We start from the raw sequence: 22,968 nt of genomic DNA, 5'->3' as shown, positions 1-22,968 counted from the left end.
CTCTTGACATCGTTTTTCACAGAGCAGTTTTTAATGAAGTCAGTTATCAATTATTTCTTTCATAGATTGTACCTTTAGTGTTGTATTTAGAAAGTCTTCAGCATATCTAATGTCATCTAGGTTTTCTTCTATGTTATTTTCTAGGAGTTTTATAGTTTTGTGTTTTACATTTAGGTCTATGATCTATTTTGAGTTAGTTTTTGCACGTGCATGTCCAGTTGTTTCAGTGCCATTTGTTGAATAGACTATCTTTGTCCCATTGTATTGCCTTTGCTCCTTTGTCAAAGATCAGTCAGTTGATTATATTTATAATGTAACGTAGGTGTGTTTCTGGGCTCCTTTTTATTTTGTTACCTTTTTTTGGTATCCACAACATCTTTCCCCAGCATGACCTGTGGAATTCATTGTTGGACAGCTTTCCTCTATTGAATCACAACCCTGGTGTATAGGTTAGGCAGGTAGTATTAGACAGACTTGTGTGCTGAAAAGAATAGGAGGTAAGAAGGCTTATCTGCTCTCTCATCCATTAACCTCCTTGAGCCTCAGTTTCTTCATCATTAAACAGGAATAAGATACCTGAACTTATTGCAAAGGGTTGTGTGGAGTTGAAATGACATGATGAATGTGAAATGCTTTGAAAGTGTTAAAAAGCTGTGCAAACATGTGTCATTTTTATCGTCCTTATTATCTCCTTTGGTGACATGATCATAAGCAAGGCAGGGATTATCCAGTGTTGCCCTTGCATATTTTTTCTTATTCGTTTGCTTACTGGGTTTCTTCTTCCCCGGTTGAGACATGCATCGTTGCTCTTGTGATCGGTGAAGGATTCCTTCCAACATGATAAGATGTGAATCTAAATGATGATAAGCTCATTATTACAAGTTTTAAGACCTACTTACTGTGGAGAAATAAATGCTTGTGCATTATCAAGAAAACAAGTTTGGAAAGGAAAATGAGGACATTTTCTCCCTTTGATTGATTTGTCTGTTCTTCTACCCATACCACACTGTCTTGATTAATCAGTCCTCTGCCTCTGACTTTGTTGATTTCTTTCAATATTGAATTGGCTATTCTGGGTCTTTTGCCTCTCTATATAAACTTTAGAATCAGCTTATCAATATCCACAAAATAACTTGCTGGGATTTTGATTGGGATTGCATTGAATCTATACATCAGGTTGTGAAAAACTGACATCTTGATAATGAGTCTTCCTATCTAAGATCATGGACTATCTCTCCATTTAGTTGGTTCTTTGGTGTCTTTCATCAGAGTTATAGTTTTGCTCATAGAGAGCTTGGACATGTTTTGTTAGATTTATGACTATTTCATTTTGGGGTGTGCTAATGTAAAGGATAATGCATTTTTAATTTCAAATTTACTTGTTTATTGCTGGTATATAGGAAAGTGATTCCTTGCTATGATCACTTATTAGTTCCAGTAGTTTTTTTCTTGTTGTTGATCCTTTCTGATTTTCTTCATAGATGATCATGTCATATGTGAATAAAGACAGTTTTATTTCTTCCTTCCTAATCTGCATATTCCTTATTTCCTTTTCTTGTCTTATTGCATTTGCTCGGACTCCCAGTATGATGTCAAAAAGCAGTAGTGAGAGAAGATACCCTTGCCTTGCTCCTGATCTTATTTCCTTCAGCTTGTTTCTGCCCTGCTCTCTACCTCAGCAGCAGCGGTTTATTTGACATTTCTGAGAACAGAGGAATTCAGACTACTTTGATACCTTTGCTTAAGCTTTTTCCTTCTCTTTTAAATGTCTTCTTCCCTCTGTAGCCTCTTTCAAATTTCTGGCCTTTTTAAGATCCATTTCAAATCTTACCTCCTTTACAAATATTTCGCAGAACTCCGAGCAAAATTCTGTATCTCCATTAGGTCTTTGTTTTTAACTTATATTGTGATAGTTGTAGTCAGCTTTTTAAAAAAAATTTATATATATTTAGATTGTTGATTCTCTAGATGATTGATTCATCAGATTGTAGATTCTCTAAGATTCTGCTGTGTCTTACAGGACTTTGTACTTTGCATGTAGAAAATGCTTAAAAATTGAATTCAGTTTTCAGAAAACAAAATCTTATGTATTTTTATAAACACAGTCTAGTTTAATCCTGTTCCACTTAATGTGAATGTTTATAGGTTTTTGAACCTAAGTACAAGACTTTAAATTTGTCCCTATTAGATTTTCTATTGTTATTTGCCATCGTGCCTCCATCCTCACTGAGTTCACATTTTGGCTCCTTTACCAAGTTCTTGTTTGTTTGTTTGTTTGTTTTTTAAAAATAAAGTTATTTATTTATTTATTTTTGGCTATGTTGGATCTTCGTTGCTACGCTTGGGCTTTCTTTAGTTGTGGCGAGCGGGGGCTGCTCTTCATCGTGGTGCGTGGGCTTCTCATGGAGGTGGCTTCTCTTGTTGTGGAGCATGGGCTTCAGGTGTGTGGGCTTCAGTAGTTGTGGCTCACAGGATCTAGAGCGCAGGCTCAGTAGTTGTGGCGCACGGGCTTAGTTGCTCCACGGCATGTGGGATCTTCCCTGACCAGAGCTTGAACCCGTGTCCCCTGCATTAGCAGGCAGATTCCTAACCACTGTGCCACCAGGGAAGTCCCCCAAGTTCTTGTTTACTAAGATTATTTTGTATTAAAATTCTGTCTTCCAGCATTTTCATTGTCCCTCCCACTTTTGTAGTTCTCAACACATATGTATCCACATTCAAATAATTAAATCAGTGATATCTTCAGTGAGGAAATGAAAGCTAGGCTTTCATATTTCACTAATAGGAATTAGTGTTGGGAGGCTGTAAAGAAATGAAAATGAGGAGGTGTAACTTTTTTGAATAGTGGCAGAATTTTTAGAAGTAATTATAGAACCTTTCTAGGTGACTATTTGAATATATTCCACATATCTATATGGGTTAATATTGGGCAAATTTGTTTAAATTTTCTTTGTTTATATCCTGTATTTTTCTAGTGATTTACTGATGGCTAAGTGGTACTTTGAGGGGTCCTTTGTAGAGTTTCCAGGCTGTAGTCAACTTACTACCTTGACATTTGGAGGATTGATCTTGATACCAAGTATAAGAACTTCAGATCTTTCTGTGGTTTCTGAAGTTTTAACTTGGAAATATTATTTGCTTAAAGTTATAGGAAGTGAATGACAGAGCTAGGAGTATAATTTAGATCTTGCTCATATACCAGTCCCCACCTTCCCCCTACAAAACTCCAATATATAAACAGTAAATACATAGTTTTAAAACCTGTAATAAACTTAGGTCCATTTTGAAATTAGTGTTTCACCAACTTTATTTAGACAGTAATAATCAATTTTATGTAATAAAAAATAATAATCAATTTTTCACCAGTGCTTACAATCTTAATCTCTTCTGAGTCTACTTGTTTACTCTGACTCTTGTCCTAAAATCTCAATCCCATCTTTGACCTCTCTTCTGGGGAATACAGTTTTCATGTATTCCATTGCTTTGGTTGCTGTAATGAATGTCTGTCATCTATAAATTATGATAAAGAGAAAAACCAAGTTGGATGAATTATAGAAGCAGAATACGGAGAAAGGAAAATACGATTAGAGAATATGGATTAGTTGTGTTCTGAATACCTACCTAATTTGTAGTCTTGACACTGAAAATTTCCTTAAATTTAATACTGTTTAGTTTTAATTGAGAAATGTTGTTTCTTCTCTGTTTAGAGTTGTTTTTTTTATGGAAAATCTTTAAAAACATTTAAGAATTCTTTCAAAATCTTTTGGATACTCTAAACATGGATGGTAGTTCAAAAGAAAGCACGTAGAAGTAAAGCCACAGAAGATACAACCTATTTGGATTTTTGTAGAAGTCATGCATGAACATGTTTTTAACATACTTAGTAAATCAAAGAAAGTATTATTTTTTACTATGAAATGTTATATATAAGAATTAAGAATTCATCTGTTTCTTCATTGAACACTAGAGGGCCATATGGTAACTTATTGTTGCTTTTAACTTGTTTAAGTATAGTTAGTAAGTGCTTTTCTCTCTTATACTTTGTGTTCTAGAACACTATTCCTTGCTTAGAATTAGAAATTAATATTTGGAGTAGTTATGTGCCCTGTCATATGATATGTGAGATACCTAGTGTTGTCTTTTTTTTAACCAGCACCTCTCATATATACATTTTGCTATTTTAAAACAACAATGCCAACAAAAAGTGAACAAAAAGTGAGCCTTGGGATGGCAGTACATATGTGCCCAAACTTACTGTGCTTCAGGATATGTGTGTGCTTTTTGAAAATTTCTCAAATACATGCACATAAGTGCATTAAAAACAAAAGTCTTGTCATTGTTAGTTGCTCTGGGCATCCTCATCATGGATGTGAGAAAAGAATGATCCCTCCAAGACGCTATCTTTCTTGTTTTGATTTCCTCTTTTGTTAACATAGAATGTAATATTGCAGCATAGAGCCAGATCATCCTGAACTAAAGAATATATGAGCCGATGATTCTTCTTCCTCAATTTCTTTTAGTTGCTTGGGGTGAAGAAATGAGAAATATAATCTGCAATTCCCAAACAGGTGGTGTGAATGAGTGAAGAAAGAGTCATGGCTGAGCCAGTAAGATTTCTCAGGCTCTTACGCACCGTGGGGCACATTTGTGCAGGATCCAAAAACACTGACTTTGAGCCACGTTTGACCTCTGGATTACTATTTATCTTTGATAGCTTCTAAAAAGGAAATTCAACATCTTAAGTATAGCCTTGGTTAAATTTTTATTTCTCCCTCAGACATACTTTAGAGAGCACTGATCGTTATTAATTTCTATATTATGTTTTGGAGGGAAAATAAGGGCATTTTCTCTCCAGCTACTACTTGTACTTCCCTCTTTGTGAAGGAAGATTAGACTGAACTCAGCGGAAACACATTGTTTATACCTAGAGGAGGGCCTGATCATGTGACAGAGAGAAGGTGCAATAATAGTTAAAGACTTCAAAGAAACTTATCTTTTGAGTTTCTCTTCCTTGTATTTGTTAATTTTAATGTCTTAAATTATTTCCTCAGATTAGTTACTGTCAATACAATGAAGTGACAAAACTTCGATCTTTAATTCTAAATTACACTGAGGAGTTAGTCCTTTTGAATATTGATGAACTTCTTTTCAACTTAGTCACTGCTATGATAAACAGTATTCTCTAACTGATAAAGTTATCTTTTGTATATGTTTGCTTTTTTTTTGAATCATTACCATTTTCTGAAAACCGCATTTATTGCTGTATTTTTACAGCTAACATTAGCCTAAGTGATTAAACACTGAGCTAGAATTCTGATCTTTTTGCTCAGATAATGAAATTAGCTACTAATAGAATAATATATTTGGTGAATGTTAAATGGTCAATAGTGTAAAACACAGAAAAAAAAACAGATCAGTATCTGGATATGGTGAGAAACACCTGAACTTCTCCTTCCTAGAGAAGGAGAGGCATTAGATGCTCTTGATGGATTGAAGACATTAAAATCCTGCTTCTGTAACATGTTTCTGGAGGAAACATGAGCTTAGTAGTTAAAATTTTGTTCAATTTCGCAACATTACTGAGCACCAGAAGAATTGCCATTTTCCTTCTAAGATGTGCCACAATTTGATCCTAGCTTTTTTGGGAGTGGGGAGAGGAAGGCGTGGGGCACAATACTACTGTAAATGCATACAGCCACCGTAAGGGTGTTATGTTTCCAAAGGTTAATGGGGGAGGGACAAGTGCAGGCTTGAGGGTATGGGGTATTTCACAAAGGTTTGGGAAAATCTGGTTAGTATGAGTACTAGAAATGTTTCTAGAATACCATTCACCTGTCTTGTAACTAGTTTCCAGCAGTGATTCCTGGACTACGCTGAAATGATTTTCTTCCAGAAAATCTTCTTAATCTCATTTCTCCCATCACAATTTATAGGAGACACAAACTCAAGGCATAGGGGCCAGAAACGTAATTTAAATGAGTGAAATAGATTAAATATAAGACCCGGGGAGCCAAAGCATCTCTAGATAAAGGGAATGACTGAAAATTGGGATACTGATATTGCCATATTTTCCAGTTTTTCAAAAGTCACTGGAATTCCAGATTTTTCAGTAATAATTTCTCAGTTTTTTGTATGTTGGCATCCATATTTTTCAAATACATTTCTGTGGGCTGGTTTGACCTATAGACTACCCGTTTCCACTAGACATTATATGTGGAAGAAGGGTGTGCTGTTCATCACTCATTGCAGAATTAAAGTAGTTTGCATCTAGTGCAGATCCATTAAGGGCATTGAGTTGGTTGGAGTGGGAGAGCACCATATGCAGAGCCCGTTAAGTGTGGACTTTTTGCTTTATGAATTTAATATACTGGTTTTAGGTATTGAACTGCCAAATGAATTAGCCTCGTTTGAAAGAAATATGTATCCTAACTTTCACAAGGAATTTGAGGTGACCTATATATAGGAGAAACACATATAATAAAATCATCAAGTGTACACGAAAATCAGAGCCAGGGAAAATAGTGGAGTAGACTATGAAGACAAGGCCATGAGAAGAGGTAAGGAATGAATTTTGATGAGTTGGAGTAAGCTGTTCATAGGTTACAGGTTGGCCACTCATAAGGACCAGTGTTCTTTAAAGTGTGACCCATCAGAAATATCTGGAATGCTTACTAAAAGTGCAAGTTGCTGGCTTACACTCCAGAACTACTTAACCAAATCTCTAAGAGTGGGATATGTATTTTTAACAGGCTCCCACGTGATTCTGATGTAGACTAAAGTTTGTACAACATTGGACTGTTAGTCTCTCTGCTTCCTTATGATAAAATTAAGAGGAGAAAGTGCTGAGTCCTCTCATGAGAAAACATGTCAGTCACACACGCACACACAGACGCGCACACATGCACACGCGCGTGCACCCCTTTTCCTAACATTATATAAAAGGAATTTCTCACGTGGGACTTCATGAGTGATTCAGTAAACAGTGCCCTCAATAAGCATAACATCTGTAACAAATGCATCAATGCTTATAAATACTGGTAAGTAGAGATCGTGATCTCTGAAGTCAGACTCTGTTTTCACAGTCTGTCACTTCATGGCACTTTGACCTTGGGCAAACTGTTAACTGCTGTTACATAGTTATTTTAAGGATGATAGTAGTATCATAATAATACAGTATTATTGAGAGGATTCAATGAGATAATGTTTGTAAAGTACTTAGAAAGTAACTGGCAGATAGTTAAGTCCTTAATAAGTGTTAAGTATTATATTTTGTAAGATTTATTGTAGGTGTTAAAAGACTATGCTAAAGCTAGCTTAACAAACTAGTCCAGGCTAGATAATGCTATGCAAAATATTTTTAGTTTCAAAGATATCAACTCTCTTAGGTGGGTTGAAACTATTCCACTAATTTTTGCCTGAATTATTTTGACTTCTAGAGTAGTGTTCAGCTGTTTGATACTGTAAATTTTGTTAGTACTAACTATGAAGCACTTTTGCTGTCTGATGGGTGTTTGTTTTCCTAATTGATTGTTAATGTTGAACCTAGAAGGAATTTGAAAGAAAACCTAAAAAGTACATTTGGTCGTCCTGGGGCTTTGAGTCCTCACATGAGGACTAGTTCTATTCTATAATGTTAGTTCTTGAACTGAATAGCTGGGGAACTGGAATATATGCAAGAGAAAATTCTCTTTGGTACTTCTGTAGAAATTCTAGAATTACTGCTTGATACTATAGGAAATGCCTACATTTTCATAATTAAGAGAGTATTGTAAACAAATGAAAGCTGTCTTTACAAATGGAAGAATAGTTTGTCAAGTTAAAATGATCTCTACTTAGGATATATTTTAGCGAACACATTTTGTAAAATGTTGGTGTAAGCTACTAGATGTATCTGATGTTCAATATTAACTCTATTGCTCCTAATAATAAGAATTATTGTCAGAGTAGCACCTTGCATATAAACCTTAACCTCTAATTATATGAAATGTAAATAGAAGAATGATGATTGTTTTCATAGATCACCAGGGCTAAAAATAATGTATAAGATTGGGGGTGGGGGTCTAGAAAAGGATTTATTTTGTTGAAATGTACCATGTTCTTCTGTTCAGTGGTCTTTGCTGATGGTACTATTAAAGGTAGCTTTTGTGCTTTAGAGTAACAATTGCTTTTAGAAGATACTTTACTTTCAAAGTGAAAAATGCTTTTTTTCTGTGTTTCTGGTTGGTCTTAAATGGCAATTTCTAGTTATTGAAATCATATGCAAATGAGAAATGGAAGTATGAAGAAAATACTGGTGAATTTGGGAGCTAAGTGCCAAGAGTCATTCATTTGCTTAGCTATAGGTGTTGGTTTTATATGTCAACATTATAAATTTAATTGTTAAGAATGAATTGTTTGTACTTTACCAATATACTGCCATCTGTCTTATGGTCTAATGAGTGAAAACATTAAATATGCTGAGGTGCATCTGTAATGTTTATCACTTAAATTTTCAGTTTTCTGATTTGTTTCTTATTTCACTCTGTTAACAGGTATAGAAAAGAAGATTAAAACATTTAGAATCATTATTCTATATCATTTAGATATCAGTAATCTTATATTTAATCTTTATTATATTTTTATGCTTCTTTACTCCAGAGAAGAACAGAGCAGAGATTGCAAACTAGTGTCTTATATAGTGTTTTCTTTTTTTTTCTTAACAAATTTAAATATGTTGCCAGCACTTAAAATTCTGGAGAGTTCACATAAAAATATTGATTCTTCACCTTCTTTTGCAAATGTGGACTGTCTGTCCTTACTGGGTTCCTGGGCTTACATGACAGCAATCAACAGCACCTTTTAAATGGCCTTTCCAGGCCTTAAACCTGACCTGTTTTTCTCCTTTATTTTACCTGAGTGCTCCTCTAGTCATTTGAGTTTGCTTAGAATGACGACAAAAGCATGACTGTAGGAAATGCAAAAGTAAGTTGATTTTTTTCTTTGTTTGTCACATGTCCAACTAGTTTGGATGTAGATCCAAGTTGAAGTAATATGTAACCATTTGTCAAGTTTATTATTAAAATAGAGATTTGCTAAACACCACATTTCTAATGGGTATTATCAAGGTAGGAATTTGTCACCAAAGCTTTTACCAACCTCCAAATACCTACTCGTTTAAATTTTCATTCTAGCTCACCTGTTATCTTTCCCATTCTTGTTAACTTTGAAGTTAAAACTCTACTAGGATGACTATCATATTACAACAGTAAACCAGTGTTGTTGAAGCTTCTTGTTTTGTAAGATGTTTCAGTTAACTATTGCCACCTGTCACCCCAAAGATTTATGATTATAACAAGCAACAATTATTTTATTATTTCTCATTATTCTTGTAAGTTATGAATTTAGGAAGAGCTCACTTGGGCATTGTTGATTCGGGGTTGCAGTCAGATGGCAGCTGGAGGTGGAACACCAGGGGGCTAGAACAGCTGGCTGGGGTCTAGCCAAAAATCTCCTCTTCATATAGTCTCAGGACTTACCCAGATATGGTCTTTTTACCCGGGTTAGTATGGACTTCTTCATGGCATGGTGACCTCAGGGCAATCAGACTACTTACAACAGAGCTACCATGTGAGTATTCCAACAAGCGAGATGGAAATGGAATCTCCTTTGTATGACTTAGCCTAGGAAATTGCATTCTGTCTTGGTTGAAACAGACTCACTTCTCAATGGAAGGAGTGTCGCAGTATATTATAAGAGGAGCGTGCGAAGATGTGGGATATTGCTGTGACCATCTTTGAGACACACAGTGTACTATAGAAGGTCATAATATCTTTGCTTTTAGAACTTTCTGTTTTTGTTTTTCATTTGTACTTCATAAAAATCAGGCTCCTTAAAACAGATTTCATATATATGTATCTTATGTAATTCCTTAAAATGTAGACTAATGAGACCTCACAGTCTTGTCATGATATTTAAGTGAAAGAAAGCATGATCTACTAGGAACTCTGTCAGTCTTTTATCCTTCCCTCATATCATAGTACCGATCTGAAATAATATATAGTTTTTCTAAGCCCTGTAGCCGCAAAGTTCCTTTATATCTCCTGTTGATCTCTGATAGTCTCCTACTATCCATAGACTTCCTCCTTCCATCCCAAGATCTTTTCTGTTTCAGGCATAATCAAGAATTATAGGGATTGAGTTTTGTTTTTTCTTTGTTTTTAATGGTTCTTGATAAACTGTTTTATTTATTGGAACGAATGAACACTTGGACTATCAGTTTAACTTAAACTTCAGTAGATGTTTATCAGATGATGTATTTTGTTGAATATGTAATTTTTAAAATATTTATTTGTCTGCATTGTGTCTTAGTTGCAGCATGCAGGATCTTTGTTGCGGCATGCAGGATCTGTGGTTGTGGCATGCAGGCTCTTCGTTGCAGCGCATGGGCTTCTCTCTAGTTGTGGTGTGTGGGCTCCAGAGCACATGGGCTCAGTAGTTGTGGCATGTAGCCTTTCTAGTTGTGGTGCATGCTCTCTTTAGTTGTGGTGCATGGGCTCTCTAGTTGTGGTGTGTGGGTTCTCCAGTCATGGTGTGCAGGCTCACTAGTTGTGGCACATGGGCTCTAGAGCACGCAGGCTTAGTTGCCCTGCAACATGTGGGATCTTAGTTCCCCAACCAGGGATCGAACCCACGTCCCCTGCATTGGAAGGTGGATTCTTAACCACTGGAGCACCAGGGAAGTCCCTGAATAAGTAATTTTGACAATGTAAAAAGGCCAGTGGTGTCAACTGTCAGCCCAACCAAGAATGAGACCCTAAATATGTATTTTCTATAGCTTAATTCTATATTAAAGTATTTTCTATTCTTAAAGTAATTCTATACTTAAATTTGATGCTGAAATGAATATTGACAGATGAATATTTATAATGAATAAATTATTCAGTGAATATTGTTAAGGCTCATATGCTTTAATAGCATGTTATTGAAAATTATACAATTGAAGTCATGGAACTGTGTTCACCTCACTCAAAATAATTGATTTTTTTTTTTTTTTGGTGGTACGCAGGCCTCTCACTGTTGTGGCCTCTCCCGTTGCGGAGCACAGGCTCCGGACGCACAGGCTCAGCGGCCATGGCTCACGGGCCCAGCCGCTCCGCGGCATGTGGGATCCGGGGCACTAACCCGTATCCCCTGCATCGGCAGGCGGATTCTCAACCACTGCGCCACCAGGGAAGCCCAAAATAATTGATTTTTACTTATAATTGCATCAAAAACTCAACAGCGTAGTGAATATAATTATTTCCCCCCCTCCTTGCTGTTTTCCTTTCTTAAATTGTTAACACTGTCAGATATCTTACATTTCCATTTATTTTTCATAGGATACACTCCTACAGTGTGTTAAGCCATCAGTTTGGTGAACTTCCTGCGTTATAGCTTAGTTTAATTTTTTTTTAAGTGCAGAAAAAAACCACCTACATTACTTATCTGTGCTTTAAAGGAATTAGTAATATTATGTCCCTATTTATTACTCCCTGGCCTATAAAACTTTTCAGAATTTTTACAAGAGAGATAAATGATTGATAAATTGTATTTAGTTTAACTGAAAGATTAATGAAACTTTTATGCTTACACTTGTTCATAAAAGTAACAAATCATAAACCTTAAAAAACTGATATTAAAGAAGTTTTTGTCCTCTTTCTTACACTTAAATTTTATTTTGAGAATTGTGGAAAATTAAGTTGCTTTTAAATCACTCTGTCATCACATGAGGCTTTTGCATGATTGAAATACCTGTAATTACTGTGTCATTTTTGTCATTGTTGACTTAAAGGTGTAACTATAATAATCATCTGCTAAATTCTTGGAGAGCAGCTGTATAAGACCGATTTAACAGCTGGGGTAACCCAGCACAGACTGTAAGAGTTAAACTTAATCTTGAGGCAAGTTATGTTATGGTCGTTGAGGACTTCATACTGGGCATTTCTGAAATACTTTAAAAATTCAATCCAATAGTTGGATTTTTGTTTTATCACAAATATTTCTTTAAATTTTTAATGAAAGAGTGAGGAAAAGTATCATTTTGATATTAACAACTAAAGTTCTAAGACAAAATATGGGAATAAAATCCAAAGTTTACTCATTAAAAAAAATCAGATATACCCTGAATGTCACTGTTCATGCCACTATGGTAAATAGGAAAGGAAAAATACGTTAAAAATATTATGGAATAATATGGAATCAGAAAAATTCTAAGATCCTTACCTTGAATTTCATCTTTTAAAATCATGTTTTAAAAAATCATTTATGCCTGTAACGTTTTTCCATTGAAAATGTTTTCTTATTATGCAACATTAATATATATTCACAACACAAGGATAGATGCCTGTTTTTAGAAGCTATACACACAAATGAATTGGAGCAGTGAATTCTATTTGGATATATTTTGTAAAACTGTAACTACTTACTAAACTATAATAAAGGAAGGCTCGCCAAATTGACAGTCCAACACATTACAAGAAGGTGCTACACTTGGTGCTATTAGAACTGTAATATATATATTCTTAAAGCTGTAAGGGACTTCATTCTTAATCATTTTTGTCCAACCTCCTCATTCCTCATTCTAGAAATCTGAAATCTGAGACGGCTTAAGAGACTTACCTAAGGTCACTGGTTAGTGGTAGAGCTGAAAGTAGAACTTAAAGTTCACCCTATATTTTTTGTATACTGGTGAATTTACCTGGAGTATTAATTTCAGGTAATTTGGCTGAAAGTTGATTGAGGCAATAATTAAGAGTAATTTAATTGTAAATGAATTTAGTTGTAAGTGAGTCAGCAAATAGTTGGTGTTTTTTGAGTCATGGAATTTCTAGTGCACTATGCAATGGTGTCATTATATTTAATTTTTAAGGACTTTTTGGTTTTTTTAAAGTTTTTACCTTGTAACTTTATTTTCAGCCAATTTAAAAAAATTAACTGGAATTTTCCAGCAGAATTTGGAAGTAACCTAAATGTCCAGCAATCAAACCTTGATTATACAAATCAAAGCAGTTCCAATACTTTATATAACCTGATATTGTAACATTCTTATTTTGAAAATGCTACACATATATGTATATATGTAATGCTTTTATTTTGCAAATGTCTAATTACCAGGTCACATTTTTATAACACTTATATAAACTGTATGTGTTGTTTTAGAACCCAAGCTAATTCCTCTTAAGTACTTAGGGGCTACACTAAGTCCCTGGATAAAGAAAATTAGCAAGGAAGTACAGTAATAAGTTATGACTCATTAAATATTTACATGAATATAATAAATGCATTATAATTAGAAGTTGTAATCTTTCTTAGTGAACACTTTGAGCATTTAAATGTCTTTCAGAATTTTTTAAGGAAATGTTTTGAATGTGATTTTAATTTTTATAAAACATTTCTGTTCATTTGACTTATGCCTTTTATGAATAATAAAACTTTAAGAGGAATGCCATATATTTAAATTTTTCCTTCATAGTAAATTTAATTGTGTCTTTAGTTTCTATAATTCAAGTACGGTATGTTATTTGGATTTTTTTTTTTTGCAATTGTTTTTTGTTTTTTTGCAGTTGTTTCTAATACAAGCTTGACTGTTCATCATTAAGCAAAGAACTTAATTTCTTGATTCATCATCATTTTTCTCTGTTTTTAAATTGTTCTATCTTTGTACATGAATTGCTTAGACTAGGGAGATAACTTTTAATGCTCTGGTATCTAAGGTGTTAGGAAAGACTAAAAACAATGACTTAGATACAGAGAATAATGTGTCTCACTCTATATCCCAGAATAAATGAGTATGCTCTTTATAATACCGTATTTTCATCTCAAAAGGATATTCTGATTTATTTCACTTTAGTAGTGGTATTAATTTTTAGAATCTGGAATTCTTTTGTTTCTACAGAAGAGTAAGTCACTTGTTGCTTAAATTCACAGAAGTAATAAATAATACTGAATTTAAATGGTGTATGCTGATAGTCTCCCTGTCAAAAGTTTTTGATGTGAGACTGAAAACTTTTGGTTAAAATCATAAATACTTGTAGGTAAACTTGTATCTTCCAAGCGATTTGTTTTAGCTGATTCAAAAATAGTTTATGAAAAAACAGAAAATCTTTATGCTGCTCATATGCTGTGGCCTTTGATCTGGAGCGGTTAAATCCTAACCTTCTGTATAATAATGAATGAAAGAAACGGTAGAAATCCAGAATAAACTACTATAAATCTTTTTGTCATTGTTGTAAGAGAATTGGAGTGTATGGAACTGTAATACATTTTAGAAATACTGTATTGGTGAATTTTGTTACATGCAATATTTATATATAATCATCTTTGACTAATACAAACTTTTAGAAGAAAGAAATCAGAGAATGATAAACAGGCAAAATATCTTGTATAGAGATCTTCTCTTTGTCACAAGTTCTCCAATGTTGTGTTCTTTTTGGATGGCCAGTGATACCTGAAGTCTTAAAATACCAAGGCACAATGACTAAGATGCTACAGCTTAACTTTTAGATAAAAATCTTGACAGAATTTAGGAAGTCTTTCTAAAACCTGTAGATGACTGTGTTTTAAAATATTATACTCCAAAGTTATAGGTGGATTTTGCATCTTTGCTTGCTTTCTTAGTGATTTTTAAGATTGAAATGTAATCTGCAAAGCTCTACGTGAATTTTTTTTTTTTAATCCTAGTAGTAGTAGTAATGGCAGCTAACAGTATTGAGCACTTACTAAATGTGAAGCATTGTTCTTTGTGTTTCACTTACATTAACTGTTGTAATCCTTATAACTGTCCTATGAGGTAGGTTCTATAGAGATGAAATTGAGGCACAGAGGCATTGATTTAAGGACATACCACTAATAAGTGGTAGAACCAGGCTTTGAACTATGGCAGTTTGACTCCAGCATATATATTCCTACCTACTGTATTATACTCCCTTAATATTTATTGATATCATCTTAAAAAGAGCTTGTCTATTTTGAAAAAAAATCTCAGTTTGGGTGGTGGGGTTAATAATTAAGCCTATCTTAAATGCTTTTAAAAGGATAATTGAGACTAAGACTTTATTTTTTTCTTGAACGCATGGAACTAGCTGCATTTTAAAATATTAGCAATTGAGTTTCTCCTAAGCATTGTGTTAAGCTTCCCTCACTGACTAGGGTTTTCTTCTGTATTTGAAGATTTTGTAATTTGAATGTTTCCATGCTGATTTAGAGCATTGCTTTAGAAGTACTATTAACTTGAATCCTCAGAAAAAAGGTGAAACTCGGTGGTTTGGAAATTAGTACTCACTTTGCTCAATCACTAATAATGTCTCTTTCACAAACGTATCTTGTTAAAGACACATAATTTGATTTAGCATTTGCTTGAGTTGCAGTGCTCTGTACTATCCAGTTGAGGGCAGCTACTTACCAATTTAAAAAATGAGTTGAATTAGAATGCCACCACTTTGTATTTACCAAAACTTCGTATCTAGTGTAAAACACAACATTTAATATACAAGACTGCTTTAATTTTCACTATTTTTTTACCATAAATAATTTCTTAAAAATGAAAAACTAGTTTTACTTCATAGTAATTTCTGCCCTTTCATAAGTAGTTTATGTTTATTTTAGTTTTAATTTTCCTAATCCAAATTCTTTTCAATTCCAATCTCCTCCCCCTCCCTTGCTTTAGGATCAGACTCCAAGAAGATTAGACAGGTTCATATCATCCTTATCTTCAAACTACCTACATGTAAATACATGTGATTATAAATTTCAATATAAAAGTGAAAACTAATTTTCAGTATGGTAATCTTTATTAAGTGAAAGTCAAAATCGGAGTTGATCTGTTTGATTCATTTTTCTCTGCAGAATATGTTAAATTTGCAGAATGAAGTATATACCCTTCTAATTTTTCTGGATTGAAATAACACATAGTTTAAATTACATCTTCTATGTGGTATCAAGAAACGAATTTTGAGGGGTTAATTAACTAACTGATTCAAAGATATCACTGAGACAGAATTTTTTTGAGAATAAAGAATGTCTACCTAAAACTACATGTAATACTAACAAAGTGACCCTGATAGTAACTTGGAGAGGCGGCATTCCACGGGAGCTGCCTCAACAAGGGACTTTTTCTAATAAGGAGAAACAGACACAATATGACTGAAGGTTATGTTATACCAAAAAAAAAAAAAAAAATTAGACTTGTGTTAACGAATAAAGTGAGCACCAGAGGAGATGCTGAGATTAGAATGATGCTAGAGACATTCATTCTGCAGGGTAGTAAGTAGTCTAGTGGGGCCATAGACATCCTTATCTCAGGTATCAGTCTCACCTTGTTGTACCGTATCAACTTAACAGATTTCCAGTACCCTCTCTCCTATCTCTAGATCTCTGTTGGGTTTTTTCAGTGGTTATGGTTGTATTCTTAGTCATTTACTTTTTTACTAAAACAATTTTTGTATTGTGATTAAATACCCATAACATAAAATTTACCATTTTAACCATGTTTAAGTGTACAATTCAATAGCATTAAGTACATTCACTGTGTTGTGCAACCGTTACCACTATCCATCTCTAGAAGTTTTTATCTTTTCCAGCAGAAATTCTGTACCCATTAAACACTAACACCTCATTCCTTTCTCCCCCGAGCCCCTGGCAACCACCATTCTACTTTCTATCTATAAATTTAACTACTCTAGGGACCTCAGATAAGTGGAATCATACACTGACTGACTTATTTCACTTAGCATTATATCTTCAAGGTTCATCCATGTTGTGTCAGACTCTTCTTCCTTTTTAGGCTGAATAATATTCCGTTGTATGTGTATGTACCACATTTTTTTTTAAACATCTTTATAGGAGTATAACTGTTTTACAATAGTGTGTTAGTTTCTCCTTTACAACAAAGTGAATCAGTTATACATATACATATGTTCCCATATCTCTTCCCTCTTGCGTCACCCTCCCTCCCACCCTCCCTATCCCACCCCTCTAGGTGTATGTACCACATTTTTTTGCCCATTCATCCATTATTGGTTACTTAGGTTGTCTCCACCTGTAGGCTCTTGTGAATAATGCTGCTATGAACATGGTAGTACAAATATCTGTGTGAGCCCTGCTTTCAATTCTTCGGGGGTGTATATCCAAAAGTGGAATTGCTGGATCACATAGTAATATTTTGAGGACTCTCCATATTTTCCACAGTAGCTCTGTCCATTTTACATTCTTACCAATAGTACTCAAGGGTTCCAGTTTCTCCACATTGTTGCCAACACTTATTTGTGTGTGTCTGTGTTTAAATAATAGCCGTAATAATGGGTGTGCAGTGTGATTCTGGTTTTGATTTGCATTTCCCTAATTATTAGTGAAATTGAGCATCTTTACATGTACTTATTGGTCATTTACATATCTACTTTGGAGGAATTCACTTGTTTACTTTTGTGTAACTAAAAATGTCATCTCTGCTTAATGATTTTGCATTTTCAACTACATTTTAAATTGTGATATCCGAGAAAGGTGTACTTTAAGAAAGTAGCATTATGGTAGGACTAGGGGTATTTCTTGTGTGTGGATTGACTTTCCAGCAACCCACTTCATGTATTTAGTAAGACAGATCTCACCAAAGTCAAAGAAGAGACCACCCATTTCTGACATTCTTCTTTCTAACTCTCTCCATATCACATTCTAAATTCCCACTTATAAAAATCCATAAAAGCAGGTGGAAGGAGAGATAAGTGAGATGACAGGCTGTTGGAAGAAAAAAATAGAATGGAAGGAGAGAACAAACATTAGCTGAGCATTGTGAATGGATAGTTCACATTTATTATCTATCTATAGATAATAAATGTGATATTTAATTGATATTAAAACTAATATCAATTCTCACACTAGGCTTTTAAAAAATCATCATAATGTTCTAGTTCATGGGCTTGGAAATGAAATGTAGCATAAAGGTTAATTAGCATAAGTAGTTAATTTAGGGAAATATTTGAGATAATGCCGAAAAAGTGAGTTTGGGGCCACTTTGAGGAGAGACTTCATCTCCAAACTTTATCTTAGGCTTTGGGGAACCATTGAAAGTTCTTGAGGAGTGTATTGTACACCACATTCCGTCTCCATGTTTTAGGAAGATGTATCTGACTATGGTATGTTAGAGATATGAAGCCCTAAGGATTTGTGATGAACTGGTTAGTTATTATTCACTTTACTTTAATTACTTCCCAACACAGGTTACATTTATAAATACTTGGGTTTTTAAATATATTTAATCAGTCACATTACTGTTATACTTTCAAGCGGAATCACTAAGTGTTTCAGAATTACAGAGATTGAACTGAAATTTGCAAACAACTAAAATGTCTCCTGGTAAAATTAACCTGCAGTGCATATTAATAACTATTGAGAGCTAGAGTTGATTTAATGTCTTAGTTTGAGATAAAGACTGGTACATATGGAAGAGGAAAAGAGAGCATGCTTAAGACAAACACTTGAAGATATAGTGCTCATTCTGAATATATCTAAGATAGAACAAATATATGTTTGTATTTTTTGAGCATGCATAAATGCTGTCCTTAAGTTTGAAGCACAATTCGAAACACTCCTAAAATATTAATGCTGATATTTAGGTAAGGAAGACTTAATAAATATTTAAGAGAAAATACAATGTTTATCTTTTGGATTTTTGTAAAGAAAAGTTTACTTTCACTTTCTAGGGAATACCTAGGTTAGTCACTGGAGAAGTTTTCAAAGGGACCCTGTAGCACAGCTCTGCTTTGGTTGTCTTCGCATTACTGACTTTGTATGGGAGGTTCACCAGCTGTTTGACTGGCAGGAGCAGGAGCTTTCACTTCAGTAGTTTATAACTCCTGGCTATTCTAGGATAGTTTGCACTTCACCAAGCCTCAGACAGGTCAGGACATTTGGTAGGAGAAGGTTGAAAGACAAAAGCAGCAGGCCTTGGGTTCTCAGCCTTTTTTTTTAAATTAGAAAGTTACATTTTAATTCGGTGGTTAGAGTTTTTAGTAATGTGCCTGTATTACATGTAGAGAGTATTCATCAGCCAAGAGGAGTTTTAAAATGTCAAAACCGGGAAAAGCTACTCTAAACCATGGCTTGGTTCCTGTTGATCTTAAAAGTGCAAAAGAGCCTCTACCACATCAAACCATGATGAAGATATTTAGCATTAGCATCATTGCCCAAGGCCTCCCCTTTTGTCGAAGACGGGTAAGTCTCACACATTTGAAAAATAGGAATATTTATTTAAATGAACTACTTCTGCCTCTGTTGGTGAAGAAATGGTTCACATTTCAATTGGTATTTATAACTAAAACTATCAGTGCATTATGTAGCCAGTGAAAACTTCTGTAAGTGATAGTTTTAATAGTATGATAGAGAGCCTTGAGGGCAAGGTTACCTAATTCACTGTTTTGTGTCTCTCATTTATTTTTATGGTATTAGAATTGTTTAAACTTACTTAAAATTGGTAAATTTAAAAAGTATGTTTTGAAATATGTCGGCAAATACTGACACCCCAAATTTGCCATTTTTATTTTGTGGGAAAAGTAAAAAGCTGGTGGTATGGTCCTTATACATGATAATTACAGCATTTAGCTCTCTTAAAGAGTTTATCTGCCAATTTAAGCTAGATTGTTTTTAAATCACTATTTCTAAAATTCAGACCTAACATAATAGAGATGTTACTTTTTGCTGTTATAGGAAATAAAAATAGCATGCTATTGTGTGGCAGTTACGATACAGTTTATATATAGACAATTCTGAACTAACATTTTGTAGAACTTGTGCTAATCTATAATCAGGTTATGATCTGTTGAATGTTTTGGGGGATGACATTCTCCTCCTCGCCAAATTTTGACCCTGTTAATATTAACAGTTTTGTTGTATTTTCTGTGTTACTTGGTATTGCCATTTTGAATTATTAACTAGAGTGATATATTTTTAGATCTAAAATATGTTTAGAATCCTGAACACATTAAACCAAAAAATACCTGTTGGAGATTCATTGAGTATTTTTATATATCAGTGATATTAGTGTTTTAGTTCCTTTTACCAACTCCCCCCCTCCACTTTTTTTTTTTTTTTTTTTTTTACTAAAAGGGAAACATTCTATTAAACAAGTAGGTTAACTTACAACACCTGAAAAATATTTTTCCTCTTTAGTGAACAGAATCTTCTATTTGCTTGGACTTAAATATTAAATAGCCTTTGTAAAAATATGTTTTCTAATTACCTTAGTTCTTTTTGAATTGTTTCTACTTCTACTCCAATAAATGGTAGACATGTTGAAAAACATTTTGAGTAAGTTTTAAATGTAATACCGTTTAAACATTGAAAATAGAATATAAATATCTGTCACCCACGTACTTTCTTCTTAACTATATTTTCAGAAAGTGTGTCTTTTATTTTGTCTTCTGTCACTTTGTCACTTTTATAACTTCTGAATGAGGTCACTGCTCTGATTTAAACATTTACACAGAGGCCTCTAGTAGCTTTAAGGTCATTAATAAACTAATTTATTATTTTAATAGTTCTGTAAAAAAATACTAATACAAGTAAACTTTCAAATTAAGGAAAAGAATTGTGAGTTTTTAAAACTAAGGGGTTAAGATCTTAAGATAATTTTGTTCTTGTTGAATATTTCTAATAAACTTAAGTACAGTTTATAGCAGATTATTCATTATGTCACACTGTATGTTTTCTAACTGTATCTTCTTTACAAGTGCATGAAACTTAAAAGACTCAGGAGCAGATTCTATAAGAAAAATTAATAGAGAACTTCAGGGCTTTCCTTGAGGGTTTCCTAGGGTCACTATTCAGTTCGACTTTTCTAGGTTACTGTTATGTTAAATTATAGCCTGGCATTTGTAATTATAGAAGAGGACTAAATTCAAAAAATAAAATTCAAACTAGAACATAGTTCTAGTTTGGGGGAAGATAGATAACAAAATGAACACATTCAGTTTTAGACTGCCTGCCAATAATTTACTATTGTATAACTCATTGACTCTGACTACTAGAAATATTAGAGCGATCGTGTAATTATATCCTCTCCCCTCCTTTTTGCAACTGGTTAATTTAGGTAGGTTTAAATTGATTCCCATGCTCTTTGTTGTTTTAACTTACTAACTTTCCCTTGGTAATGTTAATGATAGATACTTTTTAATATATTTTTTATCAAAGATTTTAAAAAGACTTTTGGTGTGATATGTAATTAATCATATTTTGTATCTAACACCGAGTATATCTTTTCCATTAGGTATGTTTAGCCTCTTTCAATCAGATTGTTATACACTTACAACAAGTGTACAGACTTCTCTATTTTGTAGGCCATTTTTATCCTTCCAAGTAGTGAGCTAATGTATAGTGAACTCTTACAAGACTGTATGTAGTCTTGGCCTATTAAAAGTTGAAAAACATGTTATTGCGCCTCCATCCATCATAGGTGTTGATCCATTTAATGTTTGCACAATAGAATAATTTTGAAAATTGTGAAAAATTCTTTAAAATAGTTGTCATAACTATAGCTTCAATTTATAGCTCTCGAAATGTTTTCAGGAAATTTATTTACCTCATTATTAAGTATTATTAATAATGATAGTCTAATTTATTATTATGTAAATTATTCTAGCTCCTCATCAGAGATACTTTGGAGTTAATACTAACGACAGTAAAGAAATAGCAATCTAGCTATTAACCAGTTACCGTCAATCAAAATGTTTTTAGTATTTAGGTCCTCATAGTTCATATAAGTCCTATAGGTAATTCTTAGCATCAGGAATATTTGAGAATATTAGTTGAGTATATAACTTTTTATTCTAAAAGAACTGATCGTCCTTTAAAGGAAGAGAATATTTACAGGAAAAACTTAGTGTATAAAATCACTGGAAAATTGTTTTATTTTTCTTTGAAATTGGAATACCTAGTTATGGTAATACTGTATTTCCTAAATCCTAAGATACATTATTTTTCTACATTTTAAACGTATGTAAAATTAGTGTACGTCAGGATGGAATTTCATAGCTTAGCTGGCAGCATTTTTTCCTTTCTACTGATAAGAGAAATAATATCTTACAATTAGTAAGAGTATGTTGAGGGCTTCCCTGGTGGCACAGTGGCTGAGAATCCGCCTGCCGATGCAGGGGACACGGGTTCGTGCCCCGGTCCAGGAAGATCCCACATGCCGCGGCGCGGCTGGGCCCGTGAGCCGTGGCCGCTGAGCCTGCGCGTCCGGAGCCTGTGCTCCGCAACGGGAGAGGCCAGAGCAGTGATGAGGCCCGCATACCACACACACAAAAATAATAATAATAATAGTATGTTGAAAAAAAAGTCATTAAAATGTTTAAATTTCATTTATTAACTCGTTTTTGTTTGGAGACTTTCAAGCATTGACAATATTCTCTTAAAGTTATTCTTCAATGTTACTATTTTGGTAGAAATTTCCGAAAGACATGCAATTGGTTATGTATATAGGGCTTTTAAAGATATCTGGTTGACTGTGTTGATTGATAGAAGGAAAATATTTTTAGAGCGCCTTTATATTCTTGGGTTTGAACCACCGACCAATTGTGTAGCATAAGCATCAGCAGCAGAGCTAGGAGAATGGGGTGGAGCTGCTGGTGAGAGCAGCAGGGAGGCGAGGCGGAGCAATGTGGTACAAGGACTTGTTCACCTGAAACCCAAGAACTCAGGCAACAATGAAATGTATGACTAGACTTCTTTTTTTTTTTTTTTGCGGTATGCGGGCCTCTCACTGCTGGGGCCTCTCCCGTTGTGGAGCACAGGCTCCGGACGCACAGGCTCAGCAGCCATGGCTCACGGGCCCAGCCGCTCCGTGGCATGTGGGATCTGCCCGGACCGGGGCACGAACCTGTGTCCCCTGCATCGGCAGGCGGATTCTCAACCACTGCGCCACCAGGGAAGCCCTAGATTTCTGATAGTTGAAAACAATTTTGT

The 22,968-nt window shown here is 34.2% G+C and overlaps 1 protein-coding gene across 6 annotated transcripts in view; it reads left to right on the top strand.

The window, feature by feature from the left end:
• FBXW7 (F-box and WD repeat domain containing 7) overlaps window positions 1-22,968 on the top strand; it is a 208,169-nt gene that overhangs the window by 126,313 nt on the left and 58,888 nt on the right. Inside the window, exon 1 of one of the 6 annotated variants that reach the window (XM_059066685.2) lies at window positions 18,875-19,221. The exons of the other annotated variants lie outside the window; for them this stretch is intronic. Coding sequence (XP_058922668.1) covers window positions 19,075-19,221 — 147 coding nt within the window. The 5' untranslated portion in view covers window positions 18,875-19,074. Of the gene's footprint in view, window positions 1-18,874; window positions 19,222-22,968 lie in introns of those variants that run through there. 6 annotated transcript variants of the gene reach the window in all.

Source organism: Kogia breviceps, chromosome 6, assembly GCF_026419965.1.
Source record: "Kogia breviceps isolate mKogBre1 chromosome 6, mKogBre1 haplotype 1, whole genome shotgun sequence".
Classification (NCBI taxonomy): Eukaryota; Metazoa; Chordata; class Mammalia; order Artiodactyla; family Physeteridae; genus Kogia; species Kogia breviceps.
Note: the sequence above shows the minus strand (reverse complement) of the source record. Positions and strands in the feature narration are given on the sequence as shown.